Here is an 18,385-nt window from a genome sequence, read left to right as displayed (position 1 = left end):
CAGCAAGGGTTACAGACTTCTCAATATTTCCTGGATTCAATTAGTCAACAATGGCTACATCACATGGCATAAACCAACTGACTTCCTATTTCATGCTTATTATCACAGTCAAATTCTGTTATAACATCCACATCTACTGACCTCCCAGGCTTCTCCTCATGGATTACTGTATATATTTATGAAGTTCCGAGTGTGAGGGCATAAGGAGACAAAATTGGGGGAAGGGAGAGACAGTCTAATGCATCTCCTTAATCACGGCACCTTGCTGGTGTCTTTATTAAGGGCATATGAGACAGAGCTATAGCTGCTCACAGCCGATTTCCCTCCCAGGAGCACATCTTCATTGGCCCTTGTGGGCTGGACTTTTTCTCTTTTACTTCAGGGTAGGCGTTCTGATAAATTCTCATCACCCACTCCTGAAATCAGGGAACAGAATGCTCAGGATGGAGAGAGAAAAAACAATTTGTGACATTTCCCAAGCTTGGGCAATGTGCCTTGATCCATGAACATGAAGTTTTCAAATATGGTTCAGTGAGACATACCTGTGGCTGTGGGTCAGACCAGAGCAAATCACACATGAGACCTAGCAATGAGAAAAAGGACATTTAAATTCAGATTACCTAAAGCATACAGGAGAATCAAATGTGAAGACTCAAGATAATGTTGATATCCAAAACAAAAAAAGCAAATGTACAAAAATTTTTCCCCAGTTTTACTCACCACTGAAAATGAATGCACTGAACAAAGCTAATGGATTCACTAACTGAGACTGACTAGAGATGCACCCTTTCATGCATTCTTCAGAAAGGTAGACAATAAAGTTATAATCAATATAGTGGTTTCAGCTCAAAGTGCGAACTGGTTCTTACTATATAGAAAGCAGATACTTTCCAGTAGCAGGTATTCTCCGAAGACAACATGTATATATGGCTCACATGTGGGTGACATCATCCACGGAACTGGTACAGACAGATACCAAATGTACTGTCACTTTAATTTTTTAGGCACAGACCATACCACGTGCATGCCAGTGCCATCCAACCCAATGTCAAGTTGCAGGACCTGCAGTTCAGTAAGAAAGCTAAGAAGCCAACTAGGGGAGGTGGGCAGGTTGGGATAATATATATCTGCTGTTCTTGTAGAACACCAGGTATAATATGAGATTCCCAAGCTGCCAGAATCTTGCCTCTGGATAATGGGATAACACTGAACAAACTTGAGCCTGGTAAAATCCAAGAAAGTTGGAGGTAATGTTGATGTTTAGGAAGTAAACAAATTTTGCAGAACTGCTTGTTCACACCAACTGTCTCTTCTGAAGTTTTGCTTTAAACAGTAATGTGAAGTGAAAGTATGAATTGAGGACCAAGTGGCTGCTTTGCAGATGCCCTCAATAGAAGTAGAGTGGAATTAGGCTACTGAAATCACCATAGCTTGTACCTTATGAGATGTAGCACGGCCTTCAAGCATCAGCCCAACCTGAGTATATACACAGGAGATCTAGTCCATTAGCCAAGTGGAAATAGTTCTCTTGATGACAGGAACTCTTAGTCTTTTAGGGCTGAAAGCCACAAAGAGTTGGGAAGAAGTCTAATCAGGTTTAGTCCGATCTATGTAATATGCTACAGCATATCTGCAGTCCAAAAGTATGGAGAGCTGCCTTATTTGGATGAGAATGCAGTTTCAAGAAGACAGGTACAACTATGGACTGATTGATATGAGATTCTGAGCTGATCTTTGGAAGGAATTTCAGGTGAGTCTGCAGGACTACACTTTCATAGTGGAATCTTGTATAGGGTGGATCAGATACAAGTGCTTGCAGTTTATTCAGCCCTCAAGGCTCAGGTATGAGAAAAAGCACAGTTACTTACCATAACAGGTGTTATCTGAAGACAGCAGGCAGATATACTCACAGATGGGCGACGTCATCCACGGAGACCGGTAAGGACAGTGCTAAAAAATTTACTGTCATGTTAAGCTTTAGTAAGCTTCAAGACTGTCTGCACTGCGCATGTGCGAGTGACTTCCCGCCCGACGCCAGCTCACAAGGTTGTCCGTTCTATGCCCAAGTGAAGAAGACGACTAGGGGAGATGGGTGGGTTGTGTCCCCGGATAACATCTGTTACGGTAAGTAACTGTGCTTTATCCTTGGACAAGCAGGCAGCATATTCTCATAGATGGGACTCCCTAGCTTAACTAAAGGATATGGAGGGAGAGTTGGCCTCCAAGGAAAACATAAATGTTGACTGCCAAGCCACAAAATCAGATATATTGTCTGATACAAGTAGTCAAAGAGGAAGGGAAGGAAAATAAAGAGGACTAACAAGTGGTATACAACTGTCCTCAGCAAGAGTGAAAGGTAAAAACATAACAAAACCGATGTGAATGGAGGCTGTGAAATAGAAGCTGACCTCAGAGGGGGTGAAGCTTGACTGCATTCTAAGATAGCTGTGTGAATCAGTTGCTCCCTCTGCCCTGCTATTTTTAAATCTATTTTTGAAGTATTGCAATTGCAGTTTTATTCCTTTCAAGTGTATAATTTTACTGTCAAGATGGCCTGGAATAAACAAAACAAAAAATTTGAGGAGAATGTGGGATCTGGAGGGACTGCAAAGCGTTTGAAGAAGGACCCACAAACACCATCCATCGGAAGTTCCCTTACCTAGAGATACATCTGAACTTTTAGAGCAGGTGATAAAGGATCTTGCTACCATAAAAGACATGCTGGGTCAAACTACTTCAGCATTAACCTCCCTCCAGCTAGAGGTCTCTGTGCTGACAAATCAGTTAACAGTGAGTAATGCTTGTGTGGATCAATTAGAGCAGAGGATGATGGCTGCTGAAATATATGTTACTCAGTCAGCTAAAGATTACAATATGCTAAGCCAGCTGGTTCAAGATCTGGAAGAGGTTAACAACAGATCCAGATGGAAAAATGTTAGGATTTTGGGTTTAAATGAAGGAGCAGAAGGAGGTAATGCAATTCAATTCCTCACTGAATTCATACCAAAAGGTCCTCTCTCACACTTTTACACAGTCATTTGAGATTGAGAGGACACATCATGTGCCATCCTGGCTGTCTAATTCTCAGAGGGGTCCTAGACCTCTAATTTTTAAAGTCTTGCGTTTTCAATAAGCAATGGAGACTTTTGTGGCAGCAAAAAAGGTGAATTCAGTCACCTGGCAAGGTAGAAAGCTTATGTTCCTCCCTGATTTTGCAAAAAACACGGCTTCTCTCAGAAAACAGTTTTTAGACTTAAGACCACAGCTCAGGGAGTTAGGAGCTAAATATGGACTGATTTATCCAGCAATTATGAATAATTTGAATAATAATGTCCTGCATGCTTCTATGTGGTAAGCGTGTTGTCAGGGCGGTGCCAGCTTGACTCGGGAGTTGAGAGGTCCTGCGCATGCTTCTGCAGGATGGCGGCCGGCTTGAATAAGAAGCCGGGAGGCGCTGGTGGACGGTAGATGCATCGGCCGAAGCGGGAGGGCAGCCGCACGGGGACCCCGAGGGAAGGAAGCCACCACTCTGAAAGCACTGCAGCACCCACAGGCAGGTACCCACCCCTAGGCCACCACTGAAAACTTTGGTTGTGGAACAAATCAGCACAGTTACTTACCGTAACAGTTGTTATCCAGGGACAGCAGGCAGATATTCCCACACATGGGTGACGTCACCGACGGAGCCCCGCAGCGGACAGCCTCGAAAGCAAACTTGCTTGAAGATCTCGATCTTTCGAGCACTGCACCGCGCATGCGCGCGTGCCTTCCCGCCCGAACTAGGGGGCGCATCTCCTGAGAGGATCCTCAGTTCAGATACCTAGCCAAGAAGCCAACCAGGGGAGGTGGGAGGGTTGTGGGAATATCTGCCTGCTGTCCCTGGATAACAACTGTTACGGTAAGTAACTGTGCTTTATCCCAGGACAAGCAGGCAGCATATTCCCACACATGGGTGACCTCCAAGCTAATCAAAAGGGACGGAGGGAAGTTGGCAATTTACGAAAAGAGATTTTGCAAAACAGATTGGCCAAAGCGGCCATCCCTCCTGGATAAGGTATCCAGACAATAATGAGAGGTGAAAGTATGAACCGAGGACCAAGTGGCAGCCTTGCAGATTTCCTCAATAGGCGTTGATTGGAGGAAAGCTACAGATGCCGCCATAGCTCGAACTTTATGGCCCGTCACTCGACCTTGCAAAGGAAGACCAGCCTGAGCGTAGCAGAAAGAAATGCAAGCAGCCATCCAGTTGGAGATTGTGCGTTTCGATATAGGACGTCCCAACCTGTTCGGATCAAAAGAGATGAAAAGCTGAGGAGATGTTCTGTGAAGTTGAGTGCGTTGGAGGTAGAAAGCCAAAGCACGTTTACAGTCCAAAGTATGAAGAGCCGCTTCTCCTGGGTGAGAATGAGGTTTTGGAAAAAATACAGGCAGAACAATAGACTGATTGATGTGAAATTCTGAAACCACTTTAGGCAAGAATTTAGGATGAGTACGTAGGACCACCTTGTCATGGTGAAAAACTGTGAAAGGTGGATCTGCAACCAAAGCTTGTAACTCACTGACTCGTCGAGCAGATGTGAGGGCGATCAGGAAAACAGCTTTCCAAGTGAGATACTTGAGGTGAGCTTTGTCAAGCGGTTTAAAAGGAGGTTTCATAAGTTGAGCTAAAACCACATTGAGATCCCAAATCACTGGAGGTGGTTTAAGCGGTGGATGGAGGTTAAGAAGTCCTTTCATAAAGCGAGAAATCATCGGATGCGCAGAAAGGGGTTTTCCATCCAAAGGCTGATGAAAAGCAGCTATAGCACTAAGATGTACTCGAATAGATGTAGTCTGAAGTCCAGATTGTGACAAATGAAATAAATAGTCCAGAACGGATGTCAAAGAAGCAGATCTGGGTGGTAAATGACGTGTAGAACACCAAGCAGAGAATCTAGTCCACTTCTGACCATAACATTGTCTCGTAGATGGTTTCCTGAAGGCAACCAATATATCTTGAACAGACGGAGAGAATTGAGAGAAGTCTGTTATGCAGAAAGGTACCAAGCTGTCAAATGTAGAGACTGCAGATTGGGATGAAGCAAAGATCCGTGACTCTGCGTGAGTAGAGAGGGAAATACTGGTAGAAGAAGAGGCTCCCTGGTGCTGAGTTGAAGTAGAAGGGAGAACCAAGGTAGCTTGGGCCACTGAGGAGCTATCAGAATCATGGTGGCATGGTCTGACTTCAGCTTGACTAGAGTTTTGAGAATCAGAGGAAACGGAGGAAAAGCAAAAAGGAACTGGTTCCTCCAGTCCAGTAGAAACGCATCCGCTTCGAGACGTTGAGGAGCATAGATGCGGGAGCAAAATTGAGGCAGTTTGCAGTTGAGAGGTGATGCAAACAGATCTATCTGCGGAGTTCCCCAACGAGCAAAAATTTGGCGAAGAGTAGGAGAATTGAGTGTCCATTCGTGAGGCTGTAGAAGACGACTCAATTTGTCCGCCAAATAATTTTGTTGACCCTGAATATAAACAGCTCTGAGGAAGATGTTGTGAAGAATTGCCCAACGCCATAATTTCAGAGCTTCTTGACAGAGGGAGTGAGATCCCGTCCCTCCCTGTTTGTTGACATAATACATGGCTACCTGGTTGTCTGTACGTACAAGAATCACCATGTCGTGAAGGAGATGTTGAAAAGCTTTGAGAGCATAGAATATCGCTCTGAGTTCCAACAGATTGATATGACACCGACGGTCTGCTTGAGTCCATAGACCCTGAGTACGAAGACCGTCCACATGAGCTCCCCATGCATACGTTGACGAGTCGGTTGTGAGGACTTTCTGATGAGGAAGAGGGTGGAACAGCAAGCCTCTTGAAAGATTCAAAGAGAGCATCCACCAACGGAGAGACTTCCGAAAAGAAGGAGTTATGGAAATCAGTCGAGTTGGTAGATCCACTGATTGCTGCCATTGGGATGCCAGTGTCCATTGAGGAATGCGAAGGTGAAGTCTGGCAAAAGGAATCACATGAACTGTAGAAGCCATGTGACCTAGCAGAACCATCATCGTTCGTGCTGGAACAGTTGAAAGGTGGAAGAGTTGTTGAGAAAGCTGAAGCAGAGCGGCCTGACGTGGTTGTGGAAGGTATGCTCTCAGATTGATAGTGTCCAGAGTTGCTCCTATGAACTGGAGAGACTGAGAAGGAGTCAACTGAGATTTGGGAAAATTGATGTGAAATCCCAAACTTTGTAGAAAAAGAATAGTCTGTTGGGTCGCTGCAATAACCCCTGAAAAAGAGGGAGCCTTGATGAGCCAGTCGTCTAGGTATGGAAATACTTGTAGACCCTGGTTGCGAAGAGCTGCAGCCACGACCACGAGACATTTTGTGAAAACCCTGGGAGAAGAAGCCAATCCGAAGGGGAGAACTCTGTACTGTAGATGAAGGTTTCCTACTTGGAATCTGAGGTACTTGCAAAATGCTGGATGAATAGGGATATGAGTATAGGCCTCTTTGAGATCGAGGGAACACATCCAATCTCCTTGATCCATTAACGAATATAAAGTTGGCAGAGTGAGCATTCGAAATTTCTCTTTGACTAGATATTTGTTGAGAGCTCTGAGATCCAGGATTGGTCGCAAATCCCCCGTCTTTTTGGGAACTAGAAAATAACGGGAGTAGAATCCCAAGTTCCTTTGGAGAAGAGGAACTTCCTCCACTGCTCGTAGGAGAAGAAGAGCTCGAGCTTCTTGAAGAAGAAGGGGGAGATGCGACTGATTGGAAGGACACTCTCTTGGATGGCGATCTGAAGGAGTCGAAGAGAGTATCCCTCTCTTATGATGGTAAGCACCCAGAGATCTGATGTAATGAGCTCCCATTGGTGATAAAATGTGGACAGGCGACCCCCTATGGGGAGGAGAGAATTTGGGAACAGAGAAATTTGAATGCTCAGGTCGAGATTGTCAAAAAGACTGAGCAGGCTTGGTGGCAGCAGGAGTCTGAGACTTTTGTTGTCGCTGTTGTTGAGGAGGACGACGAGGAGGAGGTCTGGAAAAAGCAGGAGTCGTTTTCTGAGGATAACAACGTGGAGTCTGCTTGAAACCTCTAGTTGGTGCAGGTTTCGATTTTGGACGAATGAGGGAAGCAAAAGAGCGTTCATGTTCTGAAAGACGCTTGGTAGCCGCCTCAATAGAGTCATCAAATAACTCATTTCCTTGACAAGGAAGATTAGCCAATCTATCTTGAAGGTTAGGATCCATGTCCACAATACGCAACCATGCTAAACGACGCATGGCTACAGCAAAGGCAGATACTCGAGATGAGAGTTCGAATGCATCATATGAAGCTTGTAGCATGAATAGTCGTAACTGAGAAAGAGTCTTAAGGATGAGTTTAAATTCTGAGAGACGAGTAGTAGAGATATCCGGATAAAAAGATGGTAAAATCTTCAGAAAATGATTGAAGTAGGATGTAAATATATAGCTATAATTAAGAACTCTATTTGCCATCATAGAGTTCTGATATAAACGACGTCCAAACTTATCCATGGTACGACCTTCTCTCCCTGGAGGAACTGAAGCATAAATTTTTGAAGGATGTGCTTTTTTTAAAGATGATTCTACTACCAGGGATTGATGAGAAAGTTGAGACTTTTCATAACCTTTGCATGGAACAGTTCTATAACGGGACTCCAATTTAGATGGATTGGCAGTGATTGAATAAGGAGTCTCCATATTACGAGTAAATGTCTGTTTCAGAACAGGTGTCATAGGCAATCTGAGGGACTCTTTTGGTGGATGAGGCAGCTCCATATCTGCTAAGTATTCAGGAGTATACTTAGAGTCTGAATGAAGGTCCAATTTGAGAGCTTGACCCATATCAAAAATAAACTTTGCAAAAGAAATGGATTTAGGATCAGATGTTTCTTCAGGCGAGACACTGCGAGATTTAGGAACAGCTGAGTAGGATGGAGAAGCCTCTCTAGAGTATGGAGAAAGTGGTTCTGAGTCCAGACTAGAGAGCTGCATGGGAACGGGGATGACGGGAATCCCGCGGGACCCGCGGGGATCCCGCGGGTTCCCCCTTTGGGTCACGGGGATCCCGTGGGGACGCCCCCTAGGGTCGCGGGGATCCCGTGGGGACGCCCCCTAGGGTCGCGGGGTTCCTGCGGGGTTGGATCGCAGCGGGGTTGGTCGAGCCGCGAGGGTAGTCTCCTTCTCCTTACCTACCCTGTCGCAGCACACATCCGAACGGAAATCTTCCCGATGTCAGCGCTGACGTCGGAGGGAGGGCTTAAGCAAAGCCCTCCCTTCCTCCGACGTCAGCGCTGACATCAGGAAGACTTCCGGTCGGCTGTATGCGGCAGGGCAGGTAGGAAGAAGGCAATGGCGTACGAAAGAGGGGGGAGGGTGCGAACCGCCCCGGAGAATGTGCACAGCCGGTCAGATCCCCCGATCGACCGACAACAGGCCCGGCCGACAAATCTCCCTGCCCTGTAGCCGCGAATCTAAATTACCTCTTACAGCAGCTTCACTACTCCAGCTGCTGTAAGAAGGTAATTTAGATTCGCGGCTACAGGACAGGGAGATTTGTCCGACCGGGCTTGTTCTGTTGTCGGTCGGGTGCAAAAGCGCCACAAAGGTGGAGGCAGGGAGGGAGGAAAGGTGGAGTGGAGAAGAAAAGACGCTTAAGGGGGGAGAAGGCCGCTGAAAGTACTGGGGAAGACAAAGGGGTGGAAAAGAACGCTGAAAGGACATGGGGTAAACGGGAGAAAGGGGGGGGAAGGACCCTGAAAGCACTGGGGAAGACAAAGGGGTGGAGAATGCCACTGAAAGGACATGGGGAAGGCAGAGAGGGGAGAAGGATGCTGCCTGACAGGACATGGGAAAGATGGTGGGGGAGAAGGACACTGAAAGGAAATGGGGAAGAGGGAATGGGAAGAAGACGCTGGCAGGGAAGAAGACAGAGGTGCCAGACTATGGGGGGAGCGGAGGGAAAAAGATGGGTGCCAGACCAATTTGGGAGGGGGGAGAAAGGGAGAGGCACAGTAACAGAGCAAATGGAAGACACAGAGAGAAGAGAGGCAGTGGATGGAAGGAATTGAATGAGAACATGAAGAAAGCAGAAACCAGGCAATAAAGGTAGGAAAAAAATTATTATTTTTTTTTTTTTTTGCTTAAGGATAAAGTAGTATATTAGTTGTGTTGATAAAAATTTATAAACATTAGAGGCTCTGGTAGAAACCCGTTTACAAAGTATGTATTCTTCCCAATTAATATTTCCAAATTAATAAAGTCTTTTTGCTTATTTTTAAATGGGTTTCTACCAGAGCCTTTAATTCAGTAGCATAATTAAATGAAATAACTATTTCTGTAGTTTATAGGGACAGGCGGGGACGTAGGGGATTCCTCGCGGGGACGGGTGGGGACGGAGGGGATTCCTCGCGGGGACGGGTGGGGACGGAGGGATTCCTCGCGGGGACGGGTGGGGACGGGTGGGAGTCCTCACGGGGACGGGTGGGGACGGGTGGGACTTTGGCGGGGACGGGTGGGGACGGGTGGGATTTCTGTCCCCGCGCAACTCTAGTCCAGACGTAAGGTCATAGAAGAAGCCGCACTGTGAGGCGGAGTAAGAGAATGTTTCCTCTTTAGGCTTCTGGAAGGAGAAGTACCAGGTGTACGTGGCACAGAATGGGTCGAGGTGTGAGGTGAACTGTCTCGACGTGAGTGCTTAGACGGTGATGTCTTCGGTCGAGAAGGGCTTCGAGTCGATGCTCGATGGTGTTGAGATCCATATTTCTGCTTCGAAGAATGAGGCAGAGAAGTCTCAGTATCCAAGGTCGAAGACTCCTTCCGAAGCTTGGAAGCAATAGGTCTCGAATGCTTCGACCGGTGCTTCGGAGGAGGTGAGTCTGGAGAAGAATCCGATGAAGAAACGTTCTTCGGTGTCCTTGATCGGCCTTGGGACACTGGAAGCTTCGGTTGAGTGACAGGCTGATCAGTCTGAGGCAAGGTCGAGGCGGGACCAATTGAGCCACTAAGGAGGAAATCTGAGTGGTGAGTATAGATTTCAGCATGTCCTCCAGCATCGGCACCGAGACAGAAGAATCTGACCTCGTAGGTGCAGCAGTACGCTCCGAAGAGGGCGACCTCGAAGGTGAGTATTCCCTTATCTTGGAGGTACGCTTAGACGAAGGACGTGTCGAGGACTCTGGTGGCTTCTTGGGTATGGTACCTGAAAGAGAACCCGGAGACTTACCCCCCCGTAGAAGACTTTGTGGATGGTATTGTCTTCGAGGGAACCGACGCAGGTAAGGTCGAGGCCTTCGAGACCGAAGTTCCAGCCGGAGTCTGGGTCGAGGCCTTCGAGACCACAGGTATCGATGTCGTCTGAGTCGAAGCCTTCGAGACCGGGGCAGCCGCCGAGGTCGAGGTCGAATCCGAAGGTTGCTCCATGCCAAAAAGTTGAAAAAACTGAGCACACCGGCGCCGAAAACCCCATGGAGTAAGGGTGAAGCAACGATGACAGTCTTCTGGGGAATGAGTGGAACCCAGACACTGTAAACAACGGCAGTGGGGATCGGTGACCGAAATCACACGATTACACTGGCGACAACGTTTAAACCCGGTAAGAGGCCGGGACATGGAAAAAATAAAGTCCGTGTCGAACGAAAGAGCGAATGGGCCTAGGCCCAAAGCTCACCGGCCGGACAAAAATAAAAGAAAATGTTCTTTTTTTTATAAAAGAAAAACCGAAAAAGAAGAGTACAGCGACCGAACTTAACTAAAGAAAAGAAAAGAAACAGCCGCGGTGAAGAGAAGGCAATGCTGCAGAGATAGAAAACGTGTCTTCTTGTCTCCGCGGAATTAAACGAACTGAGGATCCTCTCAGGAGATGCGCCCCCTAGTTCGGGCGGGAAGGCACGCGCGCATGCGTGGTGCAGTGCTCGAAAGATCGAGATCTTCAAGCAAGTTTGCTTTCGAGGCTGTCCGCTGCGGGGCTCCGTCGGTGACGTCACCCATGTGTGGGAATATGCTGCCTGCTTGTCCTGGGATAATTCTGAGTTTGCATTATGGCCTATGGGGAACTTTGCTTTGATATACAAGTGCTTTGGCTTACGAGCATGCTTCTGGACCGAATTATGCTCATAAACCAATTTACCACTGTACTTGGTATTTTATGATTATGATAGGCTTTAAGTTTTATACCAGCTAACTAGGTGAAATGGTAAGGATATGCCATATTAAATTAAAATATATTATGACTACAAGCATAACTAACCCAAGGATGGAAGAGGGGAAGAGATGGTGAGGAGATGACTGGGAGGAGGAAGAATATCAGAAAAGTAAGCTATAGATATATAATTTGCAAGGAAAGTTATTAGACTTGGCAATACCACAGAATACATGAGCCTACTCATTTTCCACTATTCTTTCCCCTATTTTCTATATACATACCTGAGTCAGGCGGTTGCCTGTTCCTTTCGATTTTGCGAATATCATCTAATGTGACCCCATCCTCACTGAAAAGGCCTCCATGCATTATCTGGAAAGAGAAGAATAGTTAGAAACAGACTAACAATTGGAGATAAAACTGCAGCACATAAGGATTGCAAGGCCCATTCAATCTGCCCAGTTTCACTCTTTAGAGATATCTAGTTTCCTCTGAATTGTGTCTTTGCACCTAGAGTCTTCTGTGTCTATTCCTAGCTTTACTGTAATCATTTCTGTCTCCAATACCATGCTAAGCATGCCAAGTGCCCACTACCCTTTCAGTGCAGCAGTACTATCTGATGTTGGCCATTACCTCTTGTTTTAAGACATTCTTTTCTCTGAAAAATAGTGGCCTCTTGTGCATTATTTACATCTGAGATGTCTGAAGGCATCATATCCCTCTGTCTTTACTCTCTTCTGGGGCATACATATTCAGATCCTTCCACTCATCTCATATAGTTTTTGTGGCCTAGTGTAGAGCTGCTGCCTCAGCACCCTGAGATTGTGAGATCAAATCCCATCGCTGCTTCTTGTGACCCTGGGCAAGCCACTTAATCCTCCACTGCCCCAGGTACAAAATAAGTACCTGTACGTATGTAAAATGCTTTGTGTAACCACAAAAAAGCAGTGCAAGTCCCATTCCCTTTTAGTTCAGCCTCTGTACTATTTTAGTAGTCCTCTGGACTGCCTGTCTATATCTTTTCAGAACATTGAATAGAACATAAGAATAAGAATTGCCATATTGGGTCAGACTGAAGGTCCATCAAACCCAGTATCCTGTTTTCACATGTACTTGTCAGCATTCCAAAGAGTGGTAAGATTTCATGCTACTGAATATAAGAGTGGCATCATTTCCGCCTCTCTCTTTGTGGGTCTAGGACAATTAATTGCAGCCAGTTCAACGTTGAATCGTCATCCAGTGATGAAACGGCCATAAAGAGACTGACTGCACTGTAGAAGGGTGATGCTCCCCCCATACACACCAAAATTATTCCCTCTTCCTTTATCTAGCTTTGAAAGCAGTTTCATTTATTTCTCTAAGTTAAAATACTGATGAAAAAATTATCTTTTTCTAATTACTGGAGGTCTTTGAAAAACAACCAAGAACCTCCAGATATCCTCCATACAGACAATCAGGTGGTATCTCTGACTCACACAACCCCACCCTACGGCACTTGCCTAATTGTGCTTGGAAGGAGGTAGGCTCTGGGGCTAGGATTTGGGGCTATGGTAGGGTGCGAGAGTTCTGCAAGGGAGAAGGGGATGGTTTTGCTGCTACAGATGGAAATAGTTGCATGGATCTGGGAAACAATCAAGTTGTGCTACATGCAGGTAAGCCGGGAATCTCAGGCTGACTGCAATGCTGGGTGGGGGGGGGGAACAATGCCTCCACAACACCCCTCAAAGGGCATCTCATGCTAACTGCATTGTGGGGGGGGGGGGCAATGCCCCCAATATCTCCCCAAATTATTCCTTCTTTCCCCCCAAACCCAATGCCCCTCTAACACCCCCCAAAGGGAATCTCAGGCTGACTGCATTATGTGTGTGTGGGGGAAGGGGGTATGCTCACCCAACTTCCCCCCAAATTCTTCTTTCCCCCAATCCGGCACCTCTCCCTGCTACTGTGTCAGCAGTGACAGAAGGGGCTGATTCAGCGTGGCCGTTTCATCGCATTTCATAAGGACCCCGGCCTTATGATGAATTGCAGATGGCTCTATGATCTTTCCAACCCACTACTTAAAAAAAATTATGTTCCATGGAAGACAGGCAAGTCTCCTGTAACATAGCTACATCAACATTGACACCACAGGGCTTGCAATATTTTTTGCTGCTTAATTGGTGATATCACTCCACCTAAATTCCAAGAAACAATTTTAAGTGATCCTATTTTCCAACAAGCTGTTCCATACTCTAAAATCACATCACATCAATTTGAAGTTTATAGAGGACCTGCCCCAGCCCATAGTCCTCTTTCCAGAAATTTTACCCATCTACCTCTGATCAAAATGCCAAGACGACCATGAAAGCAGAAATATACCAAGAAACCAAAAAAAATAAAAAATAAAGGCTGAAATACATCTTTTAAACAAAAACCACAAAAGAAATACTGAGACAGGCTGAAGATTCATCAAGCCCAGTTAGCTTAGTGGGGTTTAAAAAAGGCTTGGATAATTTCCTAAAAAGAGAAATCCATAAACCATTATTGAGATAGCTTGGGGAAATCTACTGCTTATTCATAGGATAAGCAGCATAAAATCTGTTTTACTACTTGGGATCTAGCTAGGTACTTGGGACCTGGGTTGGCCACTGTTGTAAACAGGATACTGGGCTCAATGGACCTTTGGTCTGTCCCAGTATGGCAATTCTTATGTTCTTAACGACAGTTTGAGATTTATGCTTCAGGCTCTCCACAATGTTGATGAGATTGTGGAGAACTGGGAACCTTCTACCACACATGGTGAAGATGCAGGGGAGTACAAATGTTTTGGTCCTTGATTGGGCAGATATATATATGAGTAATGAAAATATATCCGCTGGAGGTTAAATATTATCTATTACACAACTCAAAAGATCACTATAAGCAAAATTTTTCTTTGTAGCACAAACTCCTAATTATATCATATTGAAAACAAAGACAACTTCAACCCACACATCATTTTTTTTTTTTTACAAAAATGTGACTATTTATTTATTTATTCAATTTTCTATACCGTTCTCCCAGGAGAGTTCAGAACGGTTTTATATGAATTTATTCAGATATTCAAGAATTTTTGCTTGACGTTAAAATTTACCACAATGAAGATTGGACAAGTACAATAGTTTCATAAAGTATGGGATGACTATATTCAGTGGCGAGGCATTTTGATGCACAATAAGAGGAGGAGGACTAGCAATAATAATCAAGGACTCCCTAACCCTAAGCACACTAGAAAAAACATCCACCCCGCAAATGGACTTCCTCGCCTGTCAACTCACAAACCCTACACTAAAAAATTCACTAAACTGCATGCTCTGTTATATAACACCAAGTAACTGGACCACAGTGAGACCTGAATTTGAAAACTTCATTTACCAAAACTCATTAACAGCAGAATAAGCACAGTTACTTACCGTAACAGGTGTTATCCAGGGACAGCAGGCATATATTCTCACATGTGGGTGACGTCATCTACGGAGCCCCAGCGCGGACAGCTTTTCAAGCAAACTTGCTAGAAGTTTCAAGTTTGCACACTGCACCACGCATGTGCTAGCCTTCTTGCCACTAGAGGGCGCATCCCCACCTCGTGGTCCTCAGTTCCATAACATAGCAAAGAAAGCCATCCCCGGGGAGGTGGGCGGGTTGTGAGAATATATGCCTGCTGTCCCTGGATAACACCTGTTACGGTAAGTAACTGTGCTTTATCCCAGGACAAGCAGGCATGATATTCTCACATGTGGGTGACCTCCAAGCCAACCAAAAAAGGGCAGGTGGGAGGATGGCAATTATGAAAACAAATTACGTAACACCGACTGGCCAAACCGGCCGTCGCTTCTGGACAAAGTATCCAGACAGTAGTGGGAGGTGAACGTATGAACCGAAGACCAAGTGGCAGCTTTACAAATCTCCTCCATAGGTGTAGATCGGAGGAAAGCCACAGAAGCTGCCATCGCCCGGACTTTATGACCCGTAACGCGACCCGCAAGCGGGAGACCAGCCTGAGCGTAGCAAAAAGAAATGCAAGCAGCTAACCAGTTGGACAAGGTGCGCTTTGAAACCGGGTGTCCCAAACGATTAGGATCAAAGGACAAAAATTATTGAGGAACCTTCCGATAAGACTTGGAGCGTTGGAGATAAAAGGCCAACGCCCTCTTACAGTCAAGGGTATGAAGCGCCGCCTCCCCAGGATGAGAATGGGGCTTCGGAAAAAACACCGGAAGGACAATAGACTGATTGAGGTGGAAATCAGACACAACCTTAGGTAAAAATTTGGGATGGGTGCGAAGAACCACCTTATCATGATGAAAGACCGTGAAAGGAGGATCCGCAACCAAAGACTGTAACTCACTGATTCGGCGAGCAGATGTGAGTGCAATCAAAAAGACTACTTTCCAAGTAAGAAACTTAAGATGCGACTTGTCAATGGGTTCAAAGGGAGGCTTCATAAGCTGAGCCAAGACCACATTAAGATCCCACACCACCGGAGGAGGTTTCAGAGGAGGATGGATATTCACTAACCCCTTCATGAAACGTGTCACCAGAGGATGAAGAGAGAGAGAACGACCCTCAAGATGCCGATGGAATGCTGCAATGGCACTGAGATGCACCCGAATGGAAGTCGTTTTCAGGCCAGACTCAGACAAATGCAAAAGATATTCCAGAATCGAAGCCACAGGCACCGAATCTGGTCGCAGACTATTCAAAGAACACCAGGATGTAAACCTGGTCCATTTCTGAGTATAGCAAAGCCGAGTTGAGACCTTACGCGAGGCCTCCAAAACGTCCCTCACGGCCCGAGAGACCGGACACGCAGTCAGAGGGAGAGAAACCAAGCAGTCAGATGTAAAGACTGAAGATTGGGATGCAACAGCGAACCCCGACTCTGAGACAGCAGAGAGGGAAACACCGGTAGAAGCAGAGGTTCCCTGGTACTGAGTTGAAGAAGAAGGGAGAACCAGGGCTGCCTTGGCCACCGAGGTGCAATGAGGATCATGGAGGCTCCGGTCGATCTGAGATGAACCAACGTTCTCAAAATCAGAGGGAACGGCGGAAACGCATAAAGGAACCTCCCCTCCCATTCGAGGAGGAAGGCATCCGCTTCGAGACGATCCGGAGTGTAGATCCGAGAGCAATAGAGAGGTAACTTGCGATTCTCCGGAGAGGCAAACAGATCCACTTGAGGAGTTCCCCAGCGGTTGAAAACCTCGCGAAGTACTCGGGAGTTCAGAGACCATTCGTGCGGCTGGAGAAGACGACTGAGTCTGTCTGCCAGCTGATTCTGCTCTCCCTGAATGTAGACCGCCCGTAGGAATATATTCTGGGAAATCGCCCAGTCCCAAAGACTGAGAGCCTCTCGGCATAGGGGCCAAGAGCCCGTACCCCCCTGTTTGTTGACATAGTACATCGCTACCTGATTGTCCGTCCGCACGAGTACTACCTGGTCGTGCAGCAGGTGGACAAAGGCTCGCGCAGCCCGAAAAATGGCGCGAAGCTCCAGCACATTGATGTGGCACCGACGGTCTTCGACCGACCACAAACCCTGCGTCCTCAGACCGTCCAGGTGCGCTCCCCACGCGTACTCGGAAGAGTCCGTCGTCAAGACCTTGGTGTGAGGAGGAACGCGAAACAGCAAACCCCCTGACAAAGTGGAAGAGTCGGTCCACCAAAGGAGCGATCGACGTAAACAAGGAGTTACTGATATCCGGGAAGACACCGGATCGCGATCCTGGCGCCACTGCGACGCCAGAGTCCATTGCGCGATTCTCAGGTGCAAGCGAGCGAACGGCGTGACGTGAACCGTCGACGCCATGTGACCCAGCAAAACCATCATGTGCTGGGCCGACACCTGCGATTGCCCTCGACAATGGCGACTCCACCGAAGCAGAGTCTCCCGCCGGGGCGGGGGGAGGAAAGCGCGAAGGCGAACCGTGTCCAGCACGGCTCCAATGAACTGGAGAGACTGCGCCGGACGCAATTGGGACTTGGGGAAGTTCACTTCGAACCCCAGGTCCTGTAAAAGACTGATAGTCTGTCGGGTCGCTAAGATAACCCCCTCCCTGGACGGTGCTTTGATCAGCCAATCGTCCAGATAGGGAAAGACCTGTAGACCCCGCGAGCGCAGGGCCGCCGCCACCACCACCATACACTTGGTGAAGACCCGAGGGGAGGATGCCAGCCCGAAGGGAAGAACCCGATACTGCAGGTGCAAATCCCCGACCTGAAAACGCAAGAACCTGCGGTAAGCGGGATGCACCGGAACATGGGTGTAAGCTTCCTTCAAGTCCAGGGAGCACATCCAATCCCCCTCCTCCAAAAGAGGGTAGAGAACCGGGAGCGATAACATACGGAACTTCTCCCGGACCAGGAACTTGTTGAGCTTCCGGAGGTCCAAAATGGGGCGCAAGTCCCCGGTCTTTTTTGGGACCAAAAAGTAACGGGAGTAAAACCCCAGGCCCCTCTGATCTCGAGGCACCACCTCGACCGCCCTGAGGCTCAACAAGGCCCTCGCTTCCTCCAGGAGAAGGGCCAGCTGGTTCCGATTGGGAGGGCAAGCCCCGGGGGGCAAGTCCGGAGGCGGAGAGGAGAAGTTCAACGAATAGCCGTCTGAGATTATCCCGAGCACCCAGGCGTCCGACGTGATCACCGACCAGGCCCCGGCGAAGGCCGTCAGCCGACCCCCGATGGGGAGGGGGTGGCTCGATATTGCGGTGAGGGCCCGCCCCCAACCGCCTATCCCGTCAAAAGGACGGCGCGGCCTTGGCGGCCCCCTGCGCGGCAGGTTTAGAGGGGCCGCCTCTACTCTGCTGGGGCTGTCTTCGAGGGGGCGGTCTGGAGAAGGCCGGTGTGGACTTCTGAGGGTATCTCCTCGGAGGCTGCCTGAAGGGGCGCTGGGCAGGCGCCTTAGGCTTCGGCTTGACCAGAGAGGCCAGGGAGCGTTCCTGTTTGGAAAGTCGCTCCGTCGCCGCATCCAAAGTGTCATCAAACAATTCCACGCCAACGCAAGGCAAATTAGCCAGGCGTTCCTGCAAATTGGACTCCATTTCGAGGGTACGGAGCCACGCCAGCCGGCGCATGGCCACTGCACAGGCTGACACCCTCGAGGCGAGTTCAAATGCATCATAAACCGCGTGGAATAAATATAGGCGCAGCTGGGTCAGGTTGGAACTAAAGGTGGCGAACCGGTCCCTATGCGACTCAGGCATTACCTCACGAAAGGAGG

General features: G+C 47.6%; 1 protein-coding gene across 1 annotated transcript in view; it reads right to left on the bottom strand.

Moving 5' to 3' along the window:
- LOC117365186 (serine/threonine-protein phosphatase 5) overlaps positions 1 to 18,385 on the bottom strand; it is a 177,650-nt gene that overhangs the window by 43,213 nt on the left and 116,052 nt on the right. Inside the window, exons 9-10 of the mRNA XM_033955262.1 lie at positions 11,433 to 11,520; positions 543 to 583 (exon numbers count right to left, since the gene is read on the bottom strand). Coding sequence (XP_033811153.1) covers positions 543 to 583; positions 11,433 to 11,520 — 129 coding nt within the window. The remainder of the gene's footprint in view (positions 1 to 542; positions 584 to 11,432; positions 11,521 to 18,385) is intronic.

This window comes from Geotrypetes seraphini, chromosome 8 (assembly GCF_902459505.1).
Source record: "Geotrypetes seraphini chromosome 8, aGeoSer1.1, whole genome shotgun sequence".
NCBI lineage: Eukaryota > Metazoa > Chordata > Amphibia > Gymnophiona > Dermophiidae > Geotrypetes > Geotrypetes seraphini.
Note: the sequence above shows the minus strand (reverse complement) of the source record. Positions and strands in the feature narration are given on the sequence as shown.